The sequence below is a fragment of the Mesoplodon densirostris genome, chromosome 18, assembly GCF_025265405.1.
Source record: "Mesoplodon densirostris isolate mMesDen1 chromosome 18, mMesDen1 primary haplotype, whole genome shotgun sequence".
Taxonomy (NCBI): Eukaryota; Metazoa; Chordata; class Mammalia; order Artiodactyla; family Ziphiidae; genus Mesoplodon; species Mesoplodon densirostris.
The window spans coordinates 35719619-35740685 of record NC_082678.1 but is presented as its reverse complement, the minus strand read 5'-3'; the positions used below and the strand labels follow the sequence as shown (position 1 = coordinate 35740685).

At 62.5% G+C, this 21067-nt stretch overlaps 1 protein-coding gene across 3 annotated transcripts in view; it reads left to right on the top strand.

Moving 5' to 3' along the window:
• Positions 1-994: 994 nt before the first annotated feature.
• Positions 995-21067, top strand: part of PEMT (phosphatidylethanolamine N-methyltransferase) — a 47683-nt gene continuing 27610 nt past the window's right edge. For 2 of the 3 annotated variants that reach the window (XM_060082313.1, XM_060082312.1), the window contains exons 1-2: positions 1299-1503; positions 9611-9718. In XM_060082313.1, coding sequence (XP_059938296.1) covers positions 1345-1503; positions 9611-9718 — 267 coding nt within the window. In that variant the 5' untranslated portion in view covers positions 1299-1344. Of the gene's footprint in view, positions 1086-1298; positions 1504-9610; positions 9719-21067 lie in introns of those variants that run through there. The other variant, XM_060082314.1, reaches the window with a different exon arrangement.

The window sequence follows — 21067 nt, the reverse complement described above, 5'->3', positions numbered from 1 at the left end:
AAAAGAATCGGGGGTGGGGGGGGAGGAGAGTGGCCTGGTAGGTGGGGAGAAAACTAGGGCTTGGGTGAAACAGACTGTAGTGGGGGGGAGTGCTCCCTGGGGGCCCTCCCCCTTGGCGGGCTCCCCAGAATTGGCTCTGGTTCCAGAAGGCCCTGCCTGGACACCCTGACGGGGTGGTCAGTGGGCAAACCAGCCCTGCAGCACCTGCTGTGCACCCAGCCCATTTATGGCCAGTGGTTCTCAAGCACTTCCCACGGGTCAGGTCCTGTGCAGTGGGTTTTACCAGCAGGTATTTCCCTTTTACTTTAGAGAAAACGAAAGTTGCCTGCAACCACAGAGCTAGTGCATGCACCAAGGCCAGCATCCTTCCTGTCTCTTGGTGGGCCTGCCCCATCCTAGGGATGCTGTGGAGGTCAGCACAGGGGTGGGCACACGGTGGCAACTCACAGATGCTCTGGGCTGGTAGGTCCTGAGGGCCAAGGGGGAGAGAAGTGGGCCGGAATCAGGAAGCAGAGGGACTGCCAGGGCTCCCAGGTATGTGACACCTAGCTACCAAAGGGGCTCTCTTGGGACCCAACCAGCTAAAATCCCACCTACTTTTCTAAACCCCTTCCCTCCCGCTGTCTCCCCTCCACCACTACTCCAGCCTTTTCCGGATTACTGAGGACCCCTCTGGTCTCCCGGCACCTGCACAGGTGGTCCCTCTTCCCACCCCCGCAATTTGCATGTCTGCCACCTTCTCCTGCGCACAGGCCTCCCTCGGGCCCTTCCCTGAGCATTCCAGGGCAGTGTCCCCCGTTTTGCCATGCCAGCCCGCATCAAGGTATAACCCTTTATTGTGCTGCTCGGCTCTCATCTCCCAGGGGACAGTAAGGGCAGCCCCGGTGAGTGCTCGAGGGCCAGTGGAGGAGGGGTCGCAACCGGGTGGGGGGGGGGCGGGAGCTGCGGGGTGTGCCCGCCCCCCACCACAGGCAGCCTTAGGAGGGGCGGGGGGCCGAGCCGGCCAAAGTCCAGGTCCGCGGGGCTGCGCAGCGCGCTACTTAAACCTACAACCCGCCGCAGCCGGCTAAGGACAGGGACACCAGGTCAGTTGGCGGACCGAGTGGGGAGCCGGGGGCCGGGGGCCGGGGGCCGGCGGGCGGGGGCCCAGCAGCCGCGTGGCCTACTCGGGACTGGCAGGCGCCGCAACGGGCGGCCCTGGGACTTGTAGTTCTCGGCTCCGCGAGAGGCCGGTGCGAGCCCGGGAGCGCGGCGCTGCGCGGGGACGGGGACTACATTTCCCAGAAAGCCGGGGAAGCGCGGTCACCGGGAAAGCGCCGCGTCCGGCGGCGCTTCCCGGGCGCGATGGGGCCGGTTCTGGTGGTTGGGGGCTGCCGCGAGGCCCGCGCTTGGTCCCTGCAAGGCGGCCCGCGGCCGATGGGTCCGGGCCGGGCGGGGCCCATGCGCAGCTCGGTGGCGGCGCCCGACTGCTGCGGGGGCCTTGGCAACCTGGACTTCAGGAAGGTACCGACCGCGCCGGCAGCCGGGCCAGGAGGGGTGGGGGGGTCGCTAGGGCTGCTGGGTCCGCGGCGGGCGGTGCCACCGCCTACTCCCGGGGGCGGTGCCGCCGTTTACCAGGCAACGGGGGCGGGGCGGGGCCGCGGGTGCGTGTGTGTGTGTGAGTGCGAGTGCGCGTGTCCGCACCTGTATCCGCGCGTGGGAGAGCGTACACGTGTGCACCTACGGGATCGCTAGGCTCCGGGGAGGAGGCGCCCCGGGGAGGCGATGCCCCGAGCTGAGGCCGGAGGACAGGCCTCCTCCCGGGTGGACGGGCGGGGAGTTCGCGGCCTGCGGAGCCCCGAGCGGGCCGGGCCGGGCCGGGATGGGCCAGGCCGGCCCTGGTTCTGAAGACCAGCCGGGCCCCTGGCCCCGGCCCTTAGAGTCTCCTCTGAGACAAGACATTAACCTTTTCGGCGTCAGCCACTCCCCGTGGAGCCCCCGAGAGGTCCCTGCCCGAGGCCGCCTTTTGTGGTCCATTCATTGGTACAGCCGGTACCGATTGAGAGCAGGTGTCCACTGAAGAAAAACGCACAACCTAATGGTTGCGAGTTGTGTTCTATTGGGGGCCTTACTGAGGACTCTAGCCCAGGAAAGAGCCTCTCAGTGGCTCTGAGGGGGAGCCAGGATATATAGGAGTTTTTGCTGGAAAAAAAACCACATCGAACATCAAAAGATTACTGCTAATCACAAAAAAAACAGACATCTTGTACATGATTTTAGCACTTTTCTATTTGTGGGAAGATGCTAGAGTCTGGGCTCCTTGAAATTATTCCTCAGATCTGCATCTTAACTGCCTGGGGCCTGTCTCCTGTTTTTCTCCATCCTGAATCCCCCTCAGGGTGCACTGTGGGGTTGGCAGCAGCAGCCGATGGCTTGATGGGGGGCGACTTCCCTTGTTTACCGGAATGGCAGGCGACATTCTTTGTCGGCCCTCACTGACCTTTCACTCCACTGAGGCTGGAAACTGAAAATTCTCTGCCGGAGATAAAACTGGTCAATGTTTTAGAAACTGGCTTGTGGGGAGGTGGGTTGAGATCCTGAGATAGCCGGTCCCTATCTGAGGAGGTGACCTCTGATCTGAGCCCTGAGCGATACGCCCTGGGGGGTGGGGGCCCAGGTGCTCTGGTCGGGGGGCTGGCAGAGCCAAGGCCTTGAGGAGGAGTATTTGTTCAAGAACAAAGAGAAGCCTAGCCAAAGGGGACCCTCCGCATTGCCTGGCTTGGGGTGGATGCTTCATGGATGAGAACTACGGGGGAAGGATGGGGCACCATTAACTGGAGGTGGGGAAGCCTTCGGGGCTTCTGGTGGAAATCAAGGGGGCAGTTGGCCCCGCTGCAGGGTTAGGGTCCTGCCCTCAGGTCTGAGCAAGGCCTGTGTTCTAGACCTAGCAGCGGGGGAGGGGGAGATTTCCTGGGTGTGTGGGGGAAGGTCTTTTCTGCTCTTCTTCCCTTCCCTGTGGGGCTGTGCAGTTGGAGTGATCTGGGAACCTTTCAGGGGACAGGTCAGGGTGACCCTCGTTGGCTAACATTCCGTTTTTTCCACTGCAGCCCTTATTGGTACAGTTAAGCTTCCTGTTGCCAACAACGTTGAACGTTGTGTATTTGTCCTACTTGGCAGCCCTCCTCCCTCCTCAGTGAAAACCTCTGGTTTTGAGAGATGTCATCCTCGGGATGGTTTCTCTGCAGCCGGGCTGGTTTCTCTGCAGCCGGGCGTCTGAGCTGCATGATGGTAGCGGGTTGGCCCCGCGCCGTCCCTTGGTGGTAATATGTCACGCTGAGAATCTAAACTCCTCTAGTAGCCACAGTTGAAAAAGTAAGAAATCGGTGAATCACTTTTGACAATATATTTGACCCAATATGTAAAATATGTCATTTCATCGCGTGGCACCGCACGTCCTCAGCAGCCACACGTGTGCTGATGCACAACCATGGGCACGGTGCCCTTGACCACTAGCTCCTGGGCCTACTCCAGCTGGTGCAGAATCTGGGCTTTGTTTTGAGCTTAGAAAGTCCCCCCTTGGGCTGAGGCGCGGACCCGCTGCAGCCTCGTCGACCAAGGCTCTCCCTGCCCTGGACTCAGCCAGGCTCCTCAGCTGGGCAGCTGAGTGAAGCCTGCTGGCTGGTGGGCGATGGAGCCGGACTGAAGGGCTCCAGTGGGGCCTCGGGGTGCTGGCTTCTTTGGGAGCACAGGCTGCCAGGGCACAGTCGGGGGGCCCCTTTCATGCCCGTTTCCAGATGGTTCTTCAGCCCTTGTGAGCGATAGGTGGTGTAGGTGTCAAGAGGGGCCCTTCAGTTACCTGCTCTGTAAAATGGGACCTTTGTCAGCTGTAAAGTGCAGCCCACCTGAGGGTGGGTGCTCTTCAGAAGGCAAGGCCCCTGTGTTCAGGCAGCATCGAGACCATGCTGGGCGACAGGCCCCTTGGGCTGCACAGTCCCTGTTTGTGACTCATCTGTGACCATTTGGGAGGCAAATCCCAGGGGCAGGTAGGAGCTGCCTTCCAGGGAGAGATGTTTGCCTGCTACACAGAGTTGTTTTTCAAACTCTTTTGGCGTTATCACATTAGTTAGAATAAACAGCAGGCCATTTCTCTGGACGACTTACTGTGTGAAGTTGTCAAGGACATAATTTTTGTCTTCAGTGTTTTGGGGTCAGAGTCCAGACCTTGGGCAAGCCACGTAAACGGGCAGAACCTCGGTCTCTTCTGCCTCTGTTGAGATGATCGTGGGGCTTTACTCATCCGTCTATCAGTATGGATGTTCTTTTCTTTTTTTAAAAAAATATTTATGTGTTTTGGCTGCGTTGGGTCTTAGTTGTGGCACGCGGGAGCTTCATTGAGGTATGTGGGATCTTTTGTTGTGGCACATGGGCTTCTCTCTAGTAGTGGCGTGAGGGCTTCTCTCTCTAATAGTGGTGTGTGGGCTCCAGAGTGCATGGGCTCTGTAGTTTGCGGCATATGGACTCTCTAGTTGAGGCATGCAAACTCAGTAATTGTTGCGTGGGCTTTAGTTGCCCCGTAGCATGTGGGATCTTGGCTCCCTGGCCAGGGATCGAACCTGCATCCCCTGCATTGGAAGGCGGATTCTTTACCACTGGACCACCAGGGAAGTCCCTATTTGTGTTCTTTATTTTATTTTAATTTTTATTGTATTTATTTATTTATTTATTTATTTTGGCTGCATTGGGTCTTCGTTGCTGCGCGTGGGCTTTCTCTAGTTGCGGCGAGCGGGGGGGCTACTCTTCGTTGCAGTGCGCGGGCTTCTCATGGTGGTGGCTTCTCTTGTTGCGGAGCACGGGCTCTAGGCGCGCGGGCTTCAGTAGTTGTGGCTTGCAGGCTCAGTAGTCGCGGCTCACGGGCTCTAGAGTGCAGGCTCGGTAGTTGTGGCACACGGGCTTAGTTGCTCCGCGGCATGTGGGATCTTCCCGGACCAGGGCTCGAACCTGTGTCCCCTGCATTGGCAGGCGGATTCTTAAGCACTGCACCACCAGGGAAGCCCCCTACTTGTGGTCTTTAACAAGGATCTTTCTGGTATTGATTTCTAGTTTGATTCTGTTATGGTTCAAGAACATACATACTTTTACTTTTTCTTTCTTTTTCTTTTGTGTGCACTTGAGAGGGATGTGCCTCCTGCTGTTATGGGGGGCTGGTGCTCAGGCCCACCTTGTCCTCACCGATTTTCTGCCTACCTGTTTTGGCTTCATGTGTTAGTCTCAGTTTTTTAGTCTGAAAAATGGGCATGTCTCACAGGGTTGTGGGCAGACTCAGTCACAGAGTAATAAGTGAGCTTCCTGTGTCATCTCACTTAATCTTCCTGATGGTCCCAGGAAGGAGGTGCCACCCCCGTCAAAGTTTGCCCAGGTTCCCACAGGGCATCGGGCCCTGTCTCAGGACAGGCTCTGCCGCCTCTGCAAAGCCCTGGCCCAGGGCTCGGTCAGCTGGCTTCCTGTCACCACTGCCTTGGACACAGAATGCGTCCTTAGGTAAATAGACTTAGGCACCAGTGTAGCAGGGCCTGTCCGGGGCCCCTGAGGGTGAATGTAGAGAGAGGTCTGCGGCTTATGGCCCCCGCAGAGGAGAGGAGGCCCCAGACCCACTCCTAGGAAGGGCCCACCTTGCCCCATGGACGCGGGGCCCCACGGGCCCTCAGACCCTCGCTGCACATGGCCCAGGACAGGCTCGTTGGAGGAAGAGTGTGAATAAACAGCTTCCTGGAAGGAGTCATGGATTCGGGACACTGGGGCAGCTGCTGGCCGCTGTCTGTATCGTAGGAAAGCAGACCCTTCAGGTGGTCTCCAGGGCAGGCTCGCCCCCCATCCCAGCGTGTGGACCGCACCCCTCGCTGGCTGTTCCTTAGGAAGGGAGCATTCCCCGAGGGCCCCTCCAGAGCGCATCTGTCTGTAGCGCTGCCATCAGGCGCACAGGGAGGGGCCCTACAAGCACCCTCTGCCCCTTGTACCTTGGCACCTGTTTTCCCCTCTCATCCCCCTGGGCGGAGGTGGGTCACGGAGCTTCCTGTGGTCCCTCCCGGAGGGTGAGGGGGAGCCCCCAGCCCAGCCTGGATTATCCGCTGCCCAGAGTCCTTCTTCTGCGCCTGGTGCCTCCGCCATGAGGTTGCGGCCGCCTTAGTATAAAGCTTCTTTGTGGCCGCTCCTTCTTGTGTGTGCGCCAGGCTCGGGGCTTGCGGCAGAAGTTTCCCGGTAAACGTCTCCTGAATCACCGAGAAGGCCCGGGACGGAGGGTCCAGCTGGAGGCCTGCCCCGCTGCCCCCACCCTGCCCCCTTCCCTCGGCAGTGAGCGGTACGTGGGTCCCACCTGCGGTTGATGTGACTTTGATTCCCTGGGCCCCTGCTGTTTGTCTGGATGTCACCCTCGCACGGTGAGCGGCATGGGCACGGTGAGCGGCATGGGCTGTAGCCGCTGAGCCCCTCGCGGGAGCGCTGCCCGGGCAGCGGTAGGTAGCCCATCTCCTCTCTGTTCCAGCGCCGGGACTCCGCGCCCGTGACCTTGGAGCCAGAGGGGCTCCGTTGTTAGGGTTACCGGGAGCAGAAGGCCAGGACTTCGCTGCTTTAATCAGGTTGGGCAGAGGGTGGGTGGGCCGCGGTGGGCCCCTCCCCTTAGTCGAGGTGGCCCACAAGGGTACAGGGTGACGGGGCGGGGGTCTGGGACCCTCCTGCTCTGCTCTTGCCTGACCCGGGAGGGCGCCCTTTCCAGTGGGTTTTGGGGGTGACAGCAACCAGGACGGGACCTGCAGGCCTCTGGAGCGGGAAGCCAGGAGGGGGCCCTCTGCTGCCACCTGACTTGTCCGTCGTTCTTTCCTGCTCGGCGGGCCCTTCTCGGGGCAACGCAAATGCCCCCTCAAGGTGACCGGATACTTCCTGGATGAGAGGTTGACCGAGGGCCCTGGGACCTGGGCGGGGGCCGAGGTTCCAGTTTTAACTAGTTCAGCCCTAACAGGGAGCCCCGGCCGGATGTCTGCTGCTGGCCACCTCAGTCAGTGTCACTGCTTAACCGCTCTGCCTCAGTTTCCCCTCCACCTCTGCTCTCCTGAAGGCGAGGAAGCAGTCTCTCTCCTGCTCACCTGCCCGGCCTCCTTGGGAGTATTCGGGACTTATCCTCACTCCAGCGCCTGAACCCGGAATCTGGAATCTGGAATCTGGAAGTGCTGGCCTGGCCTGGCCTCTGGGAGCCTCTGGCTTGATTCTCTCTGAGCTGGCACGACAGCGGTGCTCGTCTTGCTGGGTGGTGGCCCAAGGTGAGGTGTGAGAACTTATATAGGTGCGCACTGGTCTTGTTGCAGGGGCTTAGCTCGCAGACCCCCAGGGTGGAGCCTCCCAGGTGAATGACGAGGAGTGGAATTCTTAAAAGTATCTGGAGCTTTTCCCCCTGGGCCCTTTGGGGAAAGAGGGGGCAGTTCTCAGTTCCTCTGCTGACTTTCTTTCCTGAGGTGTAATTCATGTGCTGAAATCGCACCCAGATGGAGAATTCTCATGTGTCCCCGCCACCCAGGCTCCATCACCCCGGAAGACCCCCGCACCCTCCCAGGCCGTGCCTCGCCTTGCTCCCCAGGCAGCCACTGGGCCGTCTGCTGGCTTCCTCCTGCTCACCGTCCAGGGCCTGGGTGAACAGGAGACCCTGGTCATCATCTGCACCTGCTCCCCACGTGGGTGGGCCTCACTCTTGACCCTTGACCCTCTCTCCCCTTGGCCCTGCCAGCCCAGGGTCACACGTGGGGCAGGAGGCACAGCATGAGGGCACGTGGGTTTTGCCTGGGATTGTGGGATTTCCCACCCTTGCAGAGGTGACTGGCCCCCCCCAGCAGCTCCTGGCTCGCTTTGTGAGTGGCGGGGCCTGGAGGATCTGACCCACCGGCAACCTCAGTGAGCTTCTGCGTAAAATACGTAAAATGTCAGGATGGTGACGTTTAGCTCCTAGGGTTGGTGGGGACGATTGCAGGAGAGAATTTTACTTCTCTCTGCTGAGTGGGACTAGGCTGCGGCCACCTGTGGGCCCTGGCATTTGCGGGCATTGGCTTCCCCGTGGACATGCTTGCCACTCTGGAGGCAGGAGGATTCTTTGGTTCAGAGGAATGGCATCCTCGGACAGAACTCCTTAAAAGGGAGTCTGGCTGACAATGACACCCTTGTCTGCAGAAATGCCATATCAACTCCCGTGGGAGTTGTTGCTGTCATAAGAGTCCGCAAGTGGTGAGAAGCATGTTTTGTGTGCGGCCCTAAGCTGGATGTGGTGATTCAGTGGGCAGGCCGGGGCTGGGGGCCGTTGGCAGGAAGCGTGGTTTATGCACCCGGCTGCCCTCCAGCTCTGCACCCTGGGCACGGCTGGCCCGCCTGGAGTGGATTCCACCCCCGCCACCCACCCAAGCCGAGGCTTGTGACTTACCTTCCAGTTGAGACTTATTGTTATTCTGAATTGCGTGTGGAGAGCTGCCATGAAGTTCTAAAAAGAAAAAGAAAAATACAAAGAGTAATGCAGGGACTCAGTGAACACTGACCACGCAGGACGTCAGCAGTGTCTGTCTCACGGTTTTTAAAGGGAGAACTCAGCATTGGAGGCATCCAGCTGTTTCCTCCTCTTGTCCCTAGAGGCAGGGTCTTAGTTCTGTCCCCGGGGACATCTGGGCCACGTCTGGGGGCGTTTTCGGTTGTCACAGCTGGGGAGGGCGGACGCCGTGGAGTGGGCGGGGGCCACAAAGAGTGACTGGCCAGAGGGTTGACGGCGACAGCGCGGAGGTGGGGAGACCCGCCCTGGTCACAGGGGGCAATGAATCTGGGGCTCAAAGCTGGCCCTCTCCACATACAGGAGGGGCACTCAGCACTGTGTGGTGGGTGCAGGGTGCTCTGGGCTTCTGCAGCATCCTTGTCCATTTGACATGTGTTTGAGAACATGGCAGGTTGACACAGACCTGGTCGGTTTCAGTTCCCTGGTTTAGCTGCTTTGGGGACGGCGCATCTGGTTTACCCGAGCCCCCGGCATGCACACCTGTTCCATGCGTGCTGACAGGAACAGCTGTGCGCGTGTGTGTGAGCTCTCGGGGCAGGTGCAGGGTTGGGAGCCCCCATGCTCAGGAGCGCCGGTCCAGTGGCTGGGAAGAGGACACTGCTGCTCTTTTCAACTGCATTTTCCTGGTTCTTGGAGGCTGAGCATCTTCACATGGATGTCGGCCCCTCGGGTTGGCTCTGGGGCCTCTAAACACCTCTGTTGGGTCCTGGTCACCCTGGTGATGCAGACACGGGTCCCGGCGGGGTCACTGCCCCGCCAGCATGCTGGACACTCATCCTCAGAGCCGCTGGTTTCCTCTCTGTGCTTCCGCCGCTGGCCCGGCCACTCTCCAACAGGCACGACACGGCCGGTTGGGTTTCGGCTTTTATCTTCCGTTTTATGAGATTACACTGCAGTAACCTTTGCTGGACTTGGACGTGCCCAAGCCGCCTGACCTGTTCCTGGAGGGTAACTTTGTTTCCAAGTTCTGGGGCTTGTCACTCGCCCCCGTGTCTGTCCAGGTGGGGCGGGGCGGGGCAGGCAGGTCTCCCGCTGACGCCGGCTCTGTCCCTGCAGGCAGACGTCTGCGTTATGACCCGGCTGCTGGGCTACGTGGACCCCTCAGAACCCCACTTTGTGGCTGCAGTCCTCACCATCGCTTTCAATCCACTCTTCTGGAATGTGGTAAGTGCCCCAGGACAGGCTGTGCAGAGGGGCAGATGGACGGACGGGTGGCTCTTCCCTCTGCTCGTCTGTCTCTGGCCAGCGTGGGAGCATCCTCCTGCTTCCCCGTCGAGGTCGGCACCCAGGGAGGACGTGGACCGGGGAAGCCCCTCACGGCGGGGTCCCATGACATCTTGGCCTCAGCGGACAGCGGGTCTCAGCGGGGCTTTGCTCCCCTCCTGCCACACATTCAGGGCAGCCGCCTTCTTAGGACCCCCCGCAGGTGTGCTCCATAAACATCATCACTTTTCCTAATCGAGGCTTCCTGCAGAGTGGTCTGCAGCCCTTGGGCTGAGGGATGCTGGGGGCAGGGAGGAGCTGACAGCAAGTGAAATGGGAGGCAGGTCTGCGCCCAGGTCTTCTGTGGGTGCAGGGCCACGCGGAGGCTGGGGGCCTGGGGGGCTGGCCGGGTGGGAGGTAGGTGGGGAGTGGGCTCTGAGCAGTCCCTCCTGCCAGCCCTTCTCGGAGACATGCCTCCCCTGTCAGGATGTGGGGGAAGCCCTTGGGGTTTCTGGTCTGCTGTCCAGCATCTCTGGTGGGCTGGAAGGGGCGGTAGGCGTGCTCCCCGGGCCGCCCCCCGAGGCGTCCACCGATGCAGAGCCGTGGACGTCCTGTGCTCACCTCGAGGGCGGCCTCCTGAACGAGCCTGGGCTTGGCGTCAGCACACGCCGTTCCGAGCTGTCTTCATCTCAGGTGGCCGCTCGGTCCCCGGGGCGGAACAGACGTGTTTGCATCTGGTTGACGAGTTAGGTGTTTTCTTCATCTGGGGAGAGTGGGGTGGGGGCAGGCTGTTCATCTCAAAGAGACTGCGGTCAACACGCCATCCCTCCCGACAGACAGACTGGTCTCCTTTCCAGGATGGACACACGGCCTTTTTCATACGCCCCCCTGGTTTCCTGTGCCGCTGTAACAAATGACCACAGACTGGGTACTTTAGAACAGCAGGAATATATTTTCCCTTGGCTCTGGGGGCCAGAAACCTGAAACCAGTACTGGTCAAGATCCAGGAGTGGGCAGGGTGTCCACCCCCCAGCTCCAGGGGAGGGTCCCCTCCAGGAGACCCAGCTCCAGTCCTCAAGGCCAGCATCTTCCCCCCACCTGCCTCCCTTCTATAAGGAAACAGGTGGGGGACAGCAGTCAGAGCCCCGCCGACCCAGGACAGCTCCCATCTCAAGACCCTGAACACAAGCTAAGCCCCCTCTTTGCTGAGCAGGCAACCTCCACCAGTTCTGAGGTCAGGACGTGGACATCACTTAAGCCTGATTCTCAGCTGCCACACCCTTTACCCTTCATTGTCTGGTGCTGCGGGAGGGGAAGGTGCACTGGGTGGGACGTGGGGAGGGTGGGGGGAGAGCAGAATCACCGTGGGGTGAGGGCGGGCCACCCCAGCTCTGGCTGGGGCCTGTGTCAGGTCAGGGGCCACTTAGGCAGGAGGGACCAAAGCTCCCCGGGAGACCTGAAGATGTTTCCCCACAAAGCAAGCTCCAGGCCCCGCCCCCCAGAGCTCCTCTGTCCCCTCAGGCCCCCTCCCGCCCCGAGGCCGTGCGGCCTCTCACCTGGCTGTGGGTCTGTATGCTTTAGCTTCCTGCATAACACACCTGTCACCTAGTGAGTGAACTGGTCTCCAGAGTCCTGTGAGCCAGGTAGAGAGTGTTGGAATTGAGCTGAATTGTAGCACACCCGGCTGCTGTCAGCATTGTTCGGACGTGTGGGGAAGACCCTCCCATGGAAACTGGTGCAGAATGCGGGGGAGGCGAGGGCTGTGGGGAGCTCAGACCTGCCCCAGAGCCTCCAGGTGGAGCCAGGTTTGGGGAGTGGCTGCCCGGGGCTGGGCCGCCTCCTGCTCCCTGGGCCGCAGCTCTTGGGGCATCTCTGGACGCGCTGCGCTGCCTGCCCACCTGGCGCCAGCACCCCTGTTGCTGTGCCCGCAGAGGGCCTCCCGCCCTCTCTCGTGCGGTGTCCCTGGCCCCGTCTCTGCCATGACCTCCTCTTCCTCTGCTTGTCATCCGTTCACTCACCCCACAAGTGCTCTTGGGGGGCCCGCCGTTGGGGTGCTGAGTGGCCCGCGGGGGTGGGGGGATGAGCCCGCGAGGTGCACGGATGGGTTAATGTTGGGAAGAATGGGTGCTGCAGAGGGACCAGCTGGGGTGTTTCCTTTGTCACCTGTGTCTCTGTCTGGCCCAGAATCTCCTCAGTGCCAGGACCTCGCGTCCAGGTGCTAGGCCGCGCCTGGGCACGTCCAGACCCCGCAGAGAGCTCGCTCTTTGGCCCTGGCCCACACCTCCCCGACATGCTCCCTTCCCCACCTGCAGGAGAAGGCTGCCCTGTGCCAGGGCCTGGACCAGCCTTCCCTCCTTGCTCGTGGTTGCCCACCCCCCGCCCCCGGTCCCCCTGCTCAGCGTGGCCCCACCAGCCGGCTCCTCTCCACCTTCTGCTCGTGCTCTCACCCCGCAAACACAGGGCCAGGGATTGCCCCGCACCCCGCCTTCTAGGACTAAGTGTGAGCAGGATGGCTGACCCGCTTTATCCCTGGATGTCCCGAGTGCCCAGAGCCCTTCGTCCTGGTAGGTCACCTGGTCTGCAGGGAGATGCACCTCCCCAGAAAGGGGGGCGCTCCCCATGCGCCTTGGGGGGCCCTGGCACAGGGGCGTTCTGCCGGCTGAGTCCTGGCGGCCGTGGGCTCTTGAGGGAGCTGGGGGGGGCAGCAGGACAGTAGGTGGCGCTGTGGGCAAGGCCAGGGCGAGGGTGTCCCCGCAACCTTGTGTGCGTTTGCTGCGCGGCTTTGGTGTCCGCCTCGGTGTCAGCCACTGTGGGGTGGGCTCGGCTGCCCTGGGGACCCCCACAGGGGCCGGGAAGCTGATGCTGCAGATACTGAAGCAAGGACAGAGGCTGGGGTCCCAGCCCATGTTCACGCCCGCTCTGGGTCTTGGTTTCTCCATCTGTGAATGGAGGCCCATCGGGCTCTGAAACACCGCAGCCACTCAGCTTACCTTGCCCCCCTGGGGTGACCCCGCACAGGCCCCTTGGGAGAGGGCGGCCTGCCTTCCTGGAGCTGGCAGCGAGGTAAGACTGGGCATCAGACCTGCAATCGAAACATCGGAGTTCGTTACAAGGAAGCTGGCGTCTGGAGCTTGTCCAGGAGACAGGGCGAGGGGTTGTGCGGCTCCTTGGCTTGGGGGCTGTGAGGGGATGACCCGGAGGCTGGGCTGTTGGAGGAGCTGGGATGCGGTGTGGGTGGGGAAGTGGACTGGCCGGCCGGTCCCCTGCAGGAGGGTCCTGAGTGCTGGCCTGCAACCTGGTTGTGTGCTGGAGCCGGTGGCGAGGGGCGTGTGCCTGCGTGAGTGCAGGAGAGTTGGGCTGGGCGTGGACAGGCTGTGTGACACCCTTGCTCCCATCTGGCTCAGAAGTCCGGCTCCGAGGGCACAGCCACGTACCCACTGGCTCTGTTCTGAGTTTCTAGGCTAGGCGTGTCCTGCATTTGCAGGGATGCTGAGTGGGGCTTCCTGGCAGGGCCTGTGGCCCATCAAGGGCTTTGCTCTGAGCAGAGCCGGCTGGCTGGCCGGGCCTCACTGAGACCTCAGCTCTGGGAGCACAGGGCTCTGGCCAGCCGGCCGCCATCCCTTCCGACCGATGTCACCCAGGACGCCGTGGAGCAGCACCTCCCCTGTCCACCCGAGCTGTGCTCAGAGCTGGATTCCTGCAGAGCTGATGGGTGTCTGGCCTTGGCTGTGCAGTGGGGACAGTCAGCCCCTTGTCACCAGGACCTATGCTCGCTCCTCTGGCCGCAACGTCAGCTCGAGCTCAGGATGTCCTGTGGCGTGTGCGTGGGTGTGCTTTTCGGGGAGTAGGTGTGTGTCCTCTGGTGCAGGCGGCACTGCCCGCCCCTCGGCCCCATCCCTCTGAAGGGGGAGCCGCGCCAGGCAGCAGCGTCGTCTGTGGGCAACGGGCTGCAGCTGGATACTTTAGGTATCCGAGGAGCGTGGCGGTAAAGCGTACGTGGTGGCTGGAACGTGGCCAGCTTGCCTTCTGCCGGGACCGCACGGAGGCCGAGGGGGTGAGGAGGGAGGCTCTCTCACCCAGAGCCCCGGTGAGACCCCACCTGAGCTGGGCTTCCTCTCCTTCCCGGATCCTGACGCTCCAGGGATGCGGCCTGAGTTTTCTCACGAGTCCTGCTGGGGGCCGTGTGGGTAGAGGACGCGCCTCTCCTGCGATGCTTCACTTGGACACGACCCGGCCTCTGCAGCAGCAGCTTGGGTGGGACAAGGTGGCTGCAGCGGCGGGAGGGCTCCTGGTGGGTCGTCTCTCGGGCCCCTCCCGCACGGAGGGGCGGTTTGATGACCTGGCCTCCCCTTGGTGTTCCCAGATCAACCCTCCTGCTTTGACCTTTCTGTAGACCCCGCAGCCTTCAGGGCCCGTCCACATCTCCGTAGGGTGTCTGCTGTGACCTTCCCCGGAGCTCTGGTGTCTACCCTCTGCCATCAGCAAGCGTGGTCTCCTTGTGGCCCCCGTGCCTTTGCACGGCCTGCTCCCTCCTAGAAGGGCTCCGCCACACCAACCTGCCTCCTGTTTCCCTCCCAGGCCTTCACTGGCCTTCCTTGAGCCCTGGCCCCGAGCAGACATGGCCCAGCTCCCTTCCAGCCTCCCTGACCCGCAGATCTGTGGTCGCTGTTCCTCGCGAGTTTACGTTTCACCTCCTACCTTAGACCGAGGGCTCCTGCCTTGGAGTTAAGGGCAGGCCCAGTGTGATCGCAGGTGAGCCCAGAGTGGCCTGGGGTGCCGTGGGCCAGGCGGTTTCTCCACTTGGTAGAGGGGTGCTAGGTCCTCTCGCTGGCCGCACGGTGCCCACCTGGCTGTGTCGTTGGCTTTACCCCATTCCCTGGTCTTCCTCTGAGGCCAGCTGACATTCCGGGGAAAATGTCCAAGGCTTGGGTTTTTGTCTCATTTTACTGCTGACTTGTTCTGACCTGGGCCTCAGCTGCCTCATCTTAGTTCTGGAGGAGTGGCCTTTGCCCAGCTTTTCTCAAGGGGGGCTGCCAGGCTGTGGGGGGAGGGCAATGGGTGTGAAAGGGTCTGGAAGCACCCGGGCATACTTGGCCCAGAGGAGAAGCGGCCGTGGGAGCCGCCTGGGTGCAGGCACGTCCCAGGTGCAGGCGCGTCCTGGGTGCAGGCGCGTCCCGGGTGCAGGCTCGTCCAGAACGGCTCTTGCATCCACGCAAACTCCCAGAGCTGCTGCCTGAGCTGAAGGCCAAGTGCTCTCACTTGACCCAGAGTCTTATGCCCAGAAAAGCTCCATGGCCTAGGGATACATCTTGGAGAGTGTTTTGTAGCTGGTGACCCTTTCCTCACCTCCAGGAATCAGGAATTGGCCTGGGAGAGGCTCTGAGATGCAGGGGCGATGGGTGTGCTTGTCGCTGGCCAACGCCGGGCCACGTAGCGCCTGGAGGTGCCTGGGCTCCCCATGGTGTCCGGCCGCTGCCCGCTGTGGGGCCCGGGGAGCCCCGTTCCTGCCACCTTTCCTCTGATCCTGCCTCCTGGTCCCCTGCCCTGGCACCCTGAGCCTCAGGAGGGCTAGGATGTGAGGGGGTCAAGTGCCGGCCCAAAGACCCTGGCGATGGATGCCCACGGCGCCTCAGGGAAGGCCCCTGGCCTCGCCGTGTTGCCGGATCTGAGATTCTTGTGGTTCCTCCAAAGAGGCATCAGCCTGGAGTGTGGGCTCCGGGGAGGCAGAGATCACGAGCAGCGGGGGGCCGGAACACAGGGGTCCTGGGCAGAGAGGGACAGAGAACCAGGCCACCTGATGCAGCAGGGAATCAGGAGAGGGCGGGGTGGAGCCTGCACAGCTTCCCCGACGATACTTCACGGATCCGGTGCCTACTGTCTGAGGCTCTGGCCAGCCTCAGAGGGCAGGCCCTGTCCTCGGGTACCAGGCTCTGCAGGGAGCGAGGGTCGCCCCGCCTGTACACACCTCTGCTGCCTTTTGCTCTGTCCAGCCGCCCCTGCTGCAGAGGGTCCCAGGTGGCCCAGGGGCTGGTGGCTGTGCATTGAGGGCCACTGCAGCTCAACATCGGACTGACCCCAACTGGCCACCAGACGGCGCACAAGGGATGCGAGGTCCTCCTGTCTTCTAGGGCTGTGCTCGTGGGCAGAGGGGACCGCAGTGAGGATGGTGAGGGCCCCTCAGCCCCATGGCTGGAGAGGGTTACCCTTCTTCAGGGTCATTCTGCGGCTTAGGTAGGAAAATAGCCTGGGAAGCATACACTTTCCACAGGTGTGTATACAGGGGCCTGCTCCTGGCACATAACGGGTGCCTGTTCTTCGCCTGGCGCCCCACCTGTCCGCCCACAGGGCTCCAGGTGAATAACGGGTGGGAAGGGGGTTCTGTGAATTACAGTAAGAAGAGTCCAGCCCTTGTCCTGCAGGTCACGAGCGAGGTGGCTGGGCGTGGGCAGCCTGCGAGGGTCAGTCAGCTGTTGGGCGTGGTGCCTTGCTCTGTGTCTCCCCACCAGCCCTGGGGAGGGGAGGGGACCAAGGGATTGCACCGCAGTGACGGGGGCAGGACAGCCCTGGGGCTGGGAGCTCTGGGGGTGGGGCGCACTCGGTGCTGGCCGTCCTGGGAGTGAGAATTACTGTCACCACCCCCCAGTGGATTTGATCTGCAGACCCGGGGTGGGGGCGGGTCAACCCCAGGTTTTTCAGAAGCAACAGCTGAGGACCAGAGAGGTGGCTTGACCTGCCCAGGTCACACAGCTGTAAGAGCAAGAGTTGGGCCTGGAAGCTGGGGCTTCCCCTCCTGTGTATCATGCCCGCCCCCGTCCCACCCCCCGGAGGGCCTCCCTGGTGCAGACACAGCCCTATGTGTTGGCCTGGCCTGGCCCAGATTGGGCAGGACCTGGGGCCCCTGATGGCCGAAGAGGCCCTCACGGCACCTGCTGGGGGTCCAGCCTGCAGCCCCGCCCCCTGCAGCCTGAGGTGCACGAGCATGCCCCGTGCCGGCTTCCTGGCTGGTTTGCACCCCGCCCCGCCTGTGTCAGTGTTATGACGGCACATGGACTTTCTGTGGGCAAGGCCGCATGTGGGGCGGCCACGAGGGGCAGCCACCTGGAAGGGGCGGCTGCACGTCCTCGGGCCCGTCCTTGGCCTGCTCGGCCCTAGGAGCCCGGTGCAGCCGTGCCCCCCGCCCGCCCCCGAGTCCTCCCTGCCCGTCTTGCCGGCCCGGGGAGGGGCGTGGGCCTCTGAGCACACCAGCCTGTCCTGCTACTGTTGCCTCCTGGCCGGGACCTGGGCAGGATTTTTCGCTTTTCTGAGCCTTGGTTTTCTCATCTGTAAAACAGGCACAGTCATCAGGGCCTCGAGGTTTGGATAGAACCTCGCTTGGAGCTGGCCAGCAGCTGCACCCCCTCCTTCCTCTCCGGCCACCTGGTGCCCTCTGTCGGCCTCGCCCTGGCCGTTCCTCGTGGCTGGGCTGCCTGGGCAGTGATGCCATCTTGCAGTGACAGGGCTGCACTTGCCGTACCTGCCAGGACAGGTACTCGACGTTAGCCATGCCCAGGTGCTGCATCAGCGCCTCTGAGCCCGTGGCAGGTGGCCCGAAAGCAGGGTGGGGAGTATGTAAGTATCGGCCCCATCGACCGTCAGGCTGCCCGCTAAAGGATAGAGGTCAGATCTCACACCTCGGCTGGTGGCAGAGGTGAAGGCAGCCGATCCCCTAATGCTGTCTCCTTGTCCTGACAGCCAAATACCTGCACAAACTGCTTCCCGAGAAACAGACAAGGGGAGAGGAAGGGGTGTGGTTGAAGGCACCAGGGTTGCTTGGCTGGCAGGACCGTGGTCCTCCCGGAGGTGGCCACACGGATGCCATGAGCAGGGGCAGGGCCCTTCCTGGGAGCGCTGTGGGCTTAACGGGTGCAAATTCGGGTCCCTCTGAAACAAACCCTGATGGCGTGGGAAGGCGTTCTGGCGTGGGGGCGGTCCTCAGCCTCCTCAGGAAACAGGAGTTGTCGCAGGGACCTTCACGGGTGAGGAAGGGAAAAGGGCAGGTCGCCCAGATGGCGACCCCGTGGCCAGGTGACAGGTGGAGGACACTGGCCGGGTCTCCCCGTCTGGGGGCAGTTGGAGCCCTGACCCTGGTTCTCTGGCCCAAGTCTGAGTGTGGCCTGCACAGAGGGTCTCAGCACTCGGTCCTGAGGACACGGCGGGGATGGTGGGGACCTCATAGCCTTTCTAACCCCGCCACCTGCCAGGCGCCTTCAGGCCTGAAGTTGTGGAAGTGGTGAGCGGCCGGGGGGGGCGGCGACGGGTGGCTGGAACCCTGCGGGCCGTGGTGCACAGGCAGGCAGCCCTCCAGCACGCGGGGCTGGAACAGCGTGTTGAGAAGACACTGTTCCCCGACACGGATTTGACACCTTCCCGGGTCAGTGCTGAACCCCACCCCCCCAACAGGGAGCTTGGAAATTCAGCTGTGAGATCCAGTGGCCTAATTTTAGACCTTGGGTGTGCATGTCAAAACAGCAGGGTAATTAAAGAGAGGGAGAGAACGAGGACAGCCCGGCTTCAACCCTTAACTCTGAAGCCAGCACGTTCCCTGGGGGAGCATCACCTGCCACCTGACAGGGCTGCCCGTGGCTTCGGGGGGCGGATAGGAGCAGAGCTTCTCTCTTGGGGGCCCCCCTCCCCGGGCGGAGCTCAGCAGAGATGCGGGGCGGGCCAGCAGGTGGGCTGAGGCCTCCACGCTGGAGAACAAGTCACGGGGCGGAAGAGGTACGTTTGTCCAGCACCTTGTGGGAGGAACGTGCTTTGGGCAATAAACCTGCTGGTGCTCAGGGAAGCTTTCAGCTCACACAGGCCCCCGGCCTGCTCAGGGCTCAGACGGCTCGTTGGCCCCGGGGCCGGGGGGCGGGCCCTGGGTTGTCCAGTGGTTCTGACCCCTCGCCGGCTGTCACATCCCCTGCCCACATCTTCCTCCTGACCTGCCACTTACCTGCTGTTTGGGGCTTGTTAGAATCGTGCATGAAGTGAGAGCATGTCCCCCTGAGGCGGGAGTCACCGTTCCCCGCGGGGGGGCACCTGGGAAGAGCGGCGTGACCCTCCTGCCCTTGGTCGGCCTCGAAGATGCAGGATTGATCGCTCCAGCCCCCACCCCAACCCCAGGGTCCCTGCCGTCTGCCCCTCCCCCTGGGCGCCGTCACTTGTTTTAGTCTCTCTGCAGTTTAGGATGTTGAAGGTTTAAATGTTGGCCACGCATGTGCACCGTCCACCGTCTGCGGAAGGCGGATGGTGAGAACGGCTGTCTGACCCCTGCCCTGGGCCCCGGACGTGCCCTGCGTGGAGGCTCGTGTGCCCTGAGATGCCCACCTGCACCCACCGCAGCCCCCGCAGGTCCCTCATCCTTTCGTTCGGGAAAGCAGAGGATGCTGATCTTAGAGCAATGGTGGGAACTGGCCTTTGTTAGGGTTCCCTAAGCACTGGGCCCTGTCCTCACAGCCCCTCTGAGTGGATTTTGGAGGCCATTCACTTTCACACCCAGAGGCCTCTTCACTCAGCCCCTTGTGGGGATGTCCTGTCATTCACTCACCAGGCCCCACCAGTGGACGAGCAACTGATGTCACACTTTGCCCCATAAACAGCCCTAAAGTAAATGTCCTCATCCTGCTTATCTGCGCACGTCCAGGATCTGCTTCTGGACCCGGAACCTCCGGTCACCGGACCGTGTGGATGTGACTAGTGGAGCTGGCAGGGAGGCCCAGGGCCCCACGTCCCGAAGCCAACTGGCTGGTGGCTTGAGTGCGACCCTGACCCCTGGGTGCTGCAGGAGTCCCTGAGCCGCCCCAGCCGTGCATCCACCAGGCCCCTGGGGCTCCTGCTTCAGCCCGGGCTGAGCAGCAGCTCGGGAGGCTGTGCAGGGTCTTCCGGAGAGAGCGTGCTGTCGTGCTGCGGGCAGGGGCCGTGCTGTTCTGTGTTCTGTCTGCCGCGTCCTCGGGAGACACAGAGCCATAAGCCCCCCCTCAGGTCCCTGGAATGTTCCCGCGGTTGGGGGGGAGGGTGGCGATTAGCACAGAACACGGTATTTTGACCCAGGCTGTACTCAGTGAGGAGAGACTGTCCCCAGTCGCAGGGCTCTGCAAGGGGATTGTGTTTCCATCAGGACGCAGCCTTTTTGTGTTTCTCTGCTGCCGGGTGGGGGGGCGGTGAGGACGTCACAGCCTCTGGGAGCTGCGTGGCCGTGACCAGGACGCGCACCTCCCAGCCCTGAGACCTGGCAGAACAGCATGGCTTCTGCCCAGGGAAGGGGTGGGTTGTCTCGGCTGTGGCTCCAGCAAGTGGGCAGTGGGTCTGGGAGGCGGGCGGGTGGCCGGAGGACACAGGGACCGCCGCACTGTCTCGGCAGCTTTCGTGGGAACCCGCTAGATTCCAGAGTAAAAGGCCAAGCTGCTGTCACTGAGGAGGGCTGGGCCCACTGCTGGGTCCAGGAGACTTCTGGACAGACGTCCCAGATCGGGCGTGTGCGCGGCCTGTGGCGCCTCTGCGTCCCGCCTGTTTTCAAGGCCTGCATCCACACATTTGGCCGCTGGCCGCGGGGCTCTGGGCTGCTGGGGGCCACGGGCGAGATGACCCCCAGCCCTCTCCACACTGCTCCGCTCCTCCGCCGTGGGGCGCCCCTCCGCGCGGCCCCTGGCCTCGTACCTGCTCCCTGCCGGTGTGGGCAGCCCCCGAGCCTGGTCTGTGGATGGCGGGTCCTGATCAGCCAGGGTTCCTGCGAGGAGCAGGTGGTGCTGGTGGGCCCTGGCCGCCGGGGGTTCCTTGTTTGACCCCTGTGATCCCGCGGCATCTGGGGTTTCAGATTTCCTCTCTCTCTGGCTCCCTTGTTCCGCCGGCTCCTCCCCCCGACGTGTGGTTCGCTTTGTCACCTCGACTGCAGTTTCCCTCCCAGCGCCTCTGGCGTTTTCTGGTGAAGACACCTTACCTGCTAAATACGACGTCCGAGGTGCAGAGGGGAACCCTGGCCCACTCCACCCCCCACCCCCCAGGCCGGCACGTGGACTGGCCGGCCGGCCGGGACTCCACTGGTCTGGTCTGGACAGCACCCCGGGGCGCTGCAGGCCACATGCTCCTGCTGGAGGACCCGTCTCTCTGTGCTCTGTGTGGGTCTCCTTTTCAGCCCTCAGGCCTCGAGTGAGGGTCACCTGCCAGAGAGGCCTCCCCACGGCCCTACCCCAATTTATTCTTCCTCCCAGCACCCGTTCTCTGGCAATCACATCCCCAGCACATCTGCCCCGCACTGGAGGCCCCGAGGGCAGAGGCCACGCTGGCCTG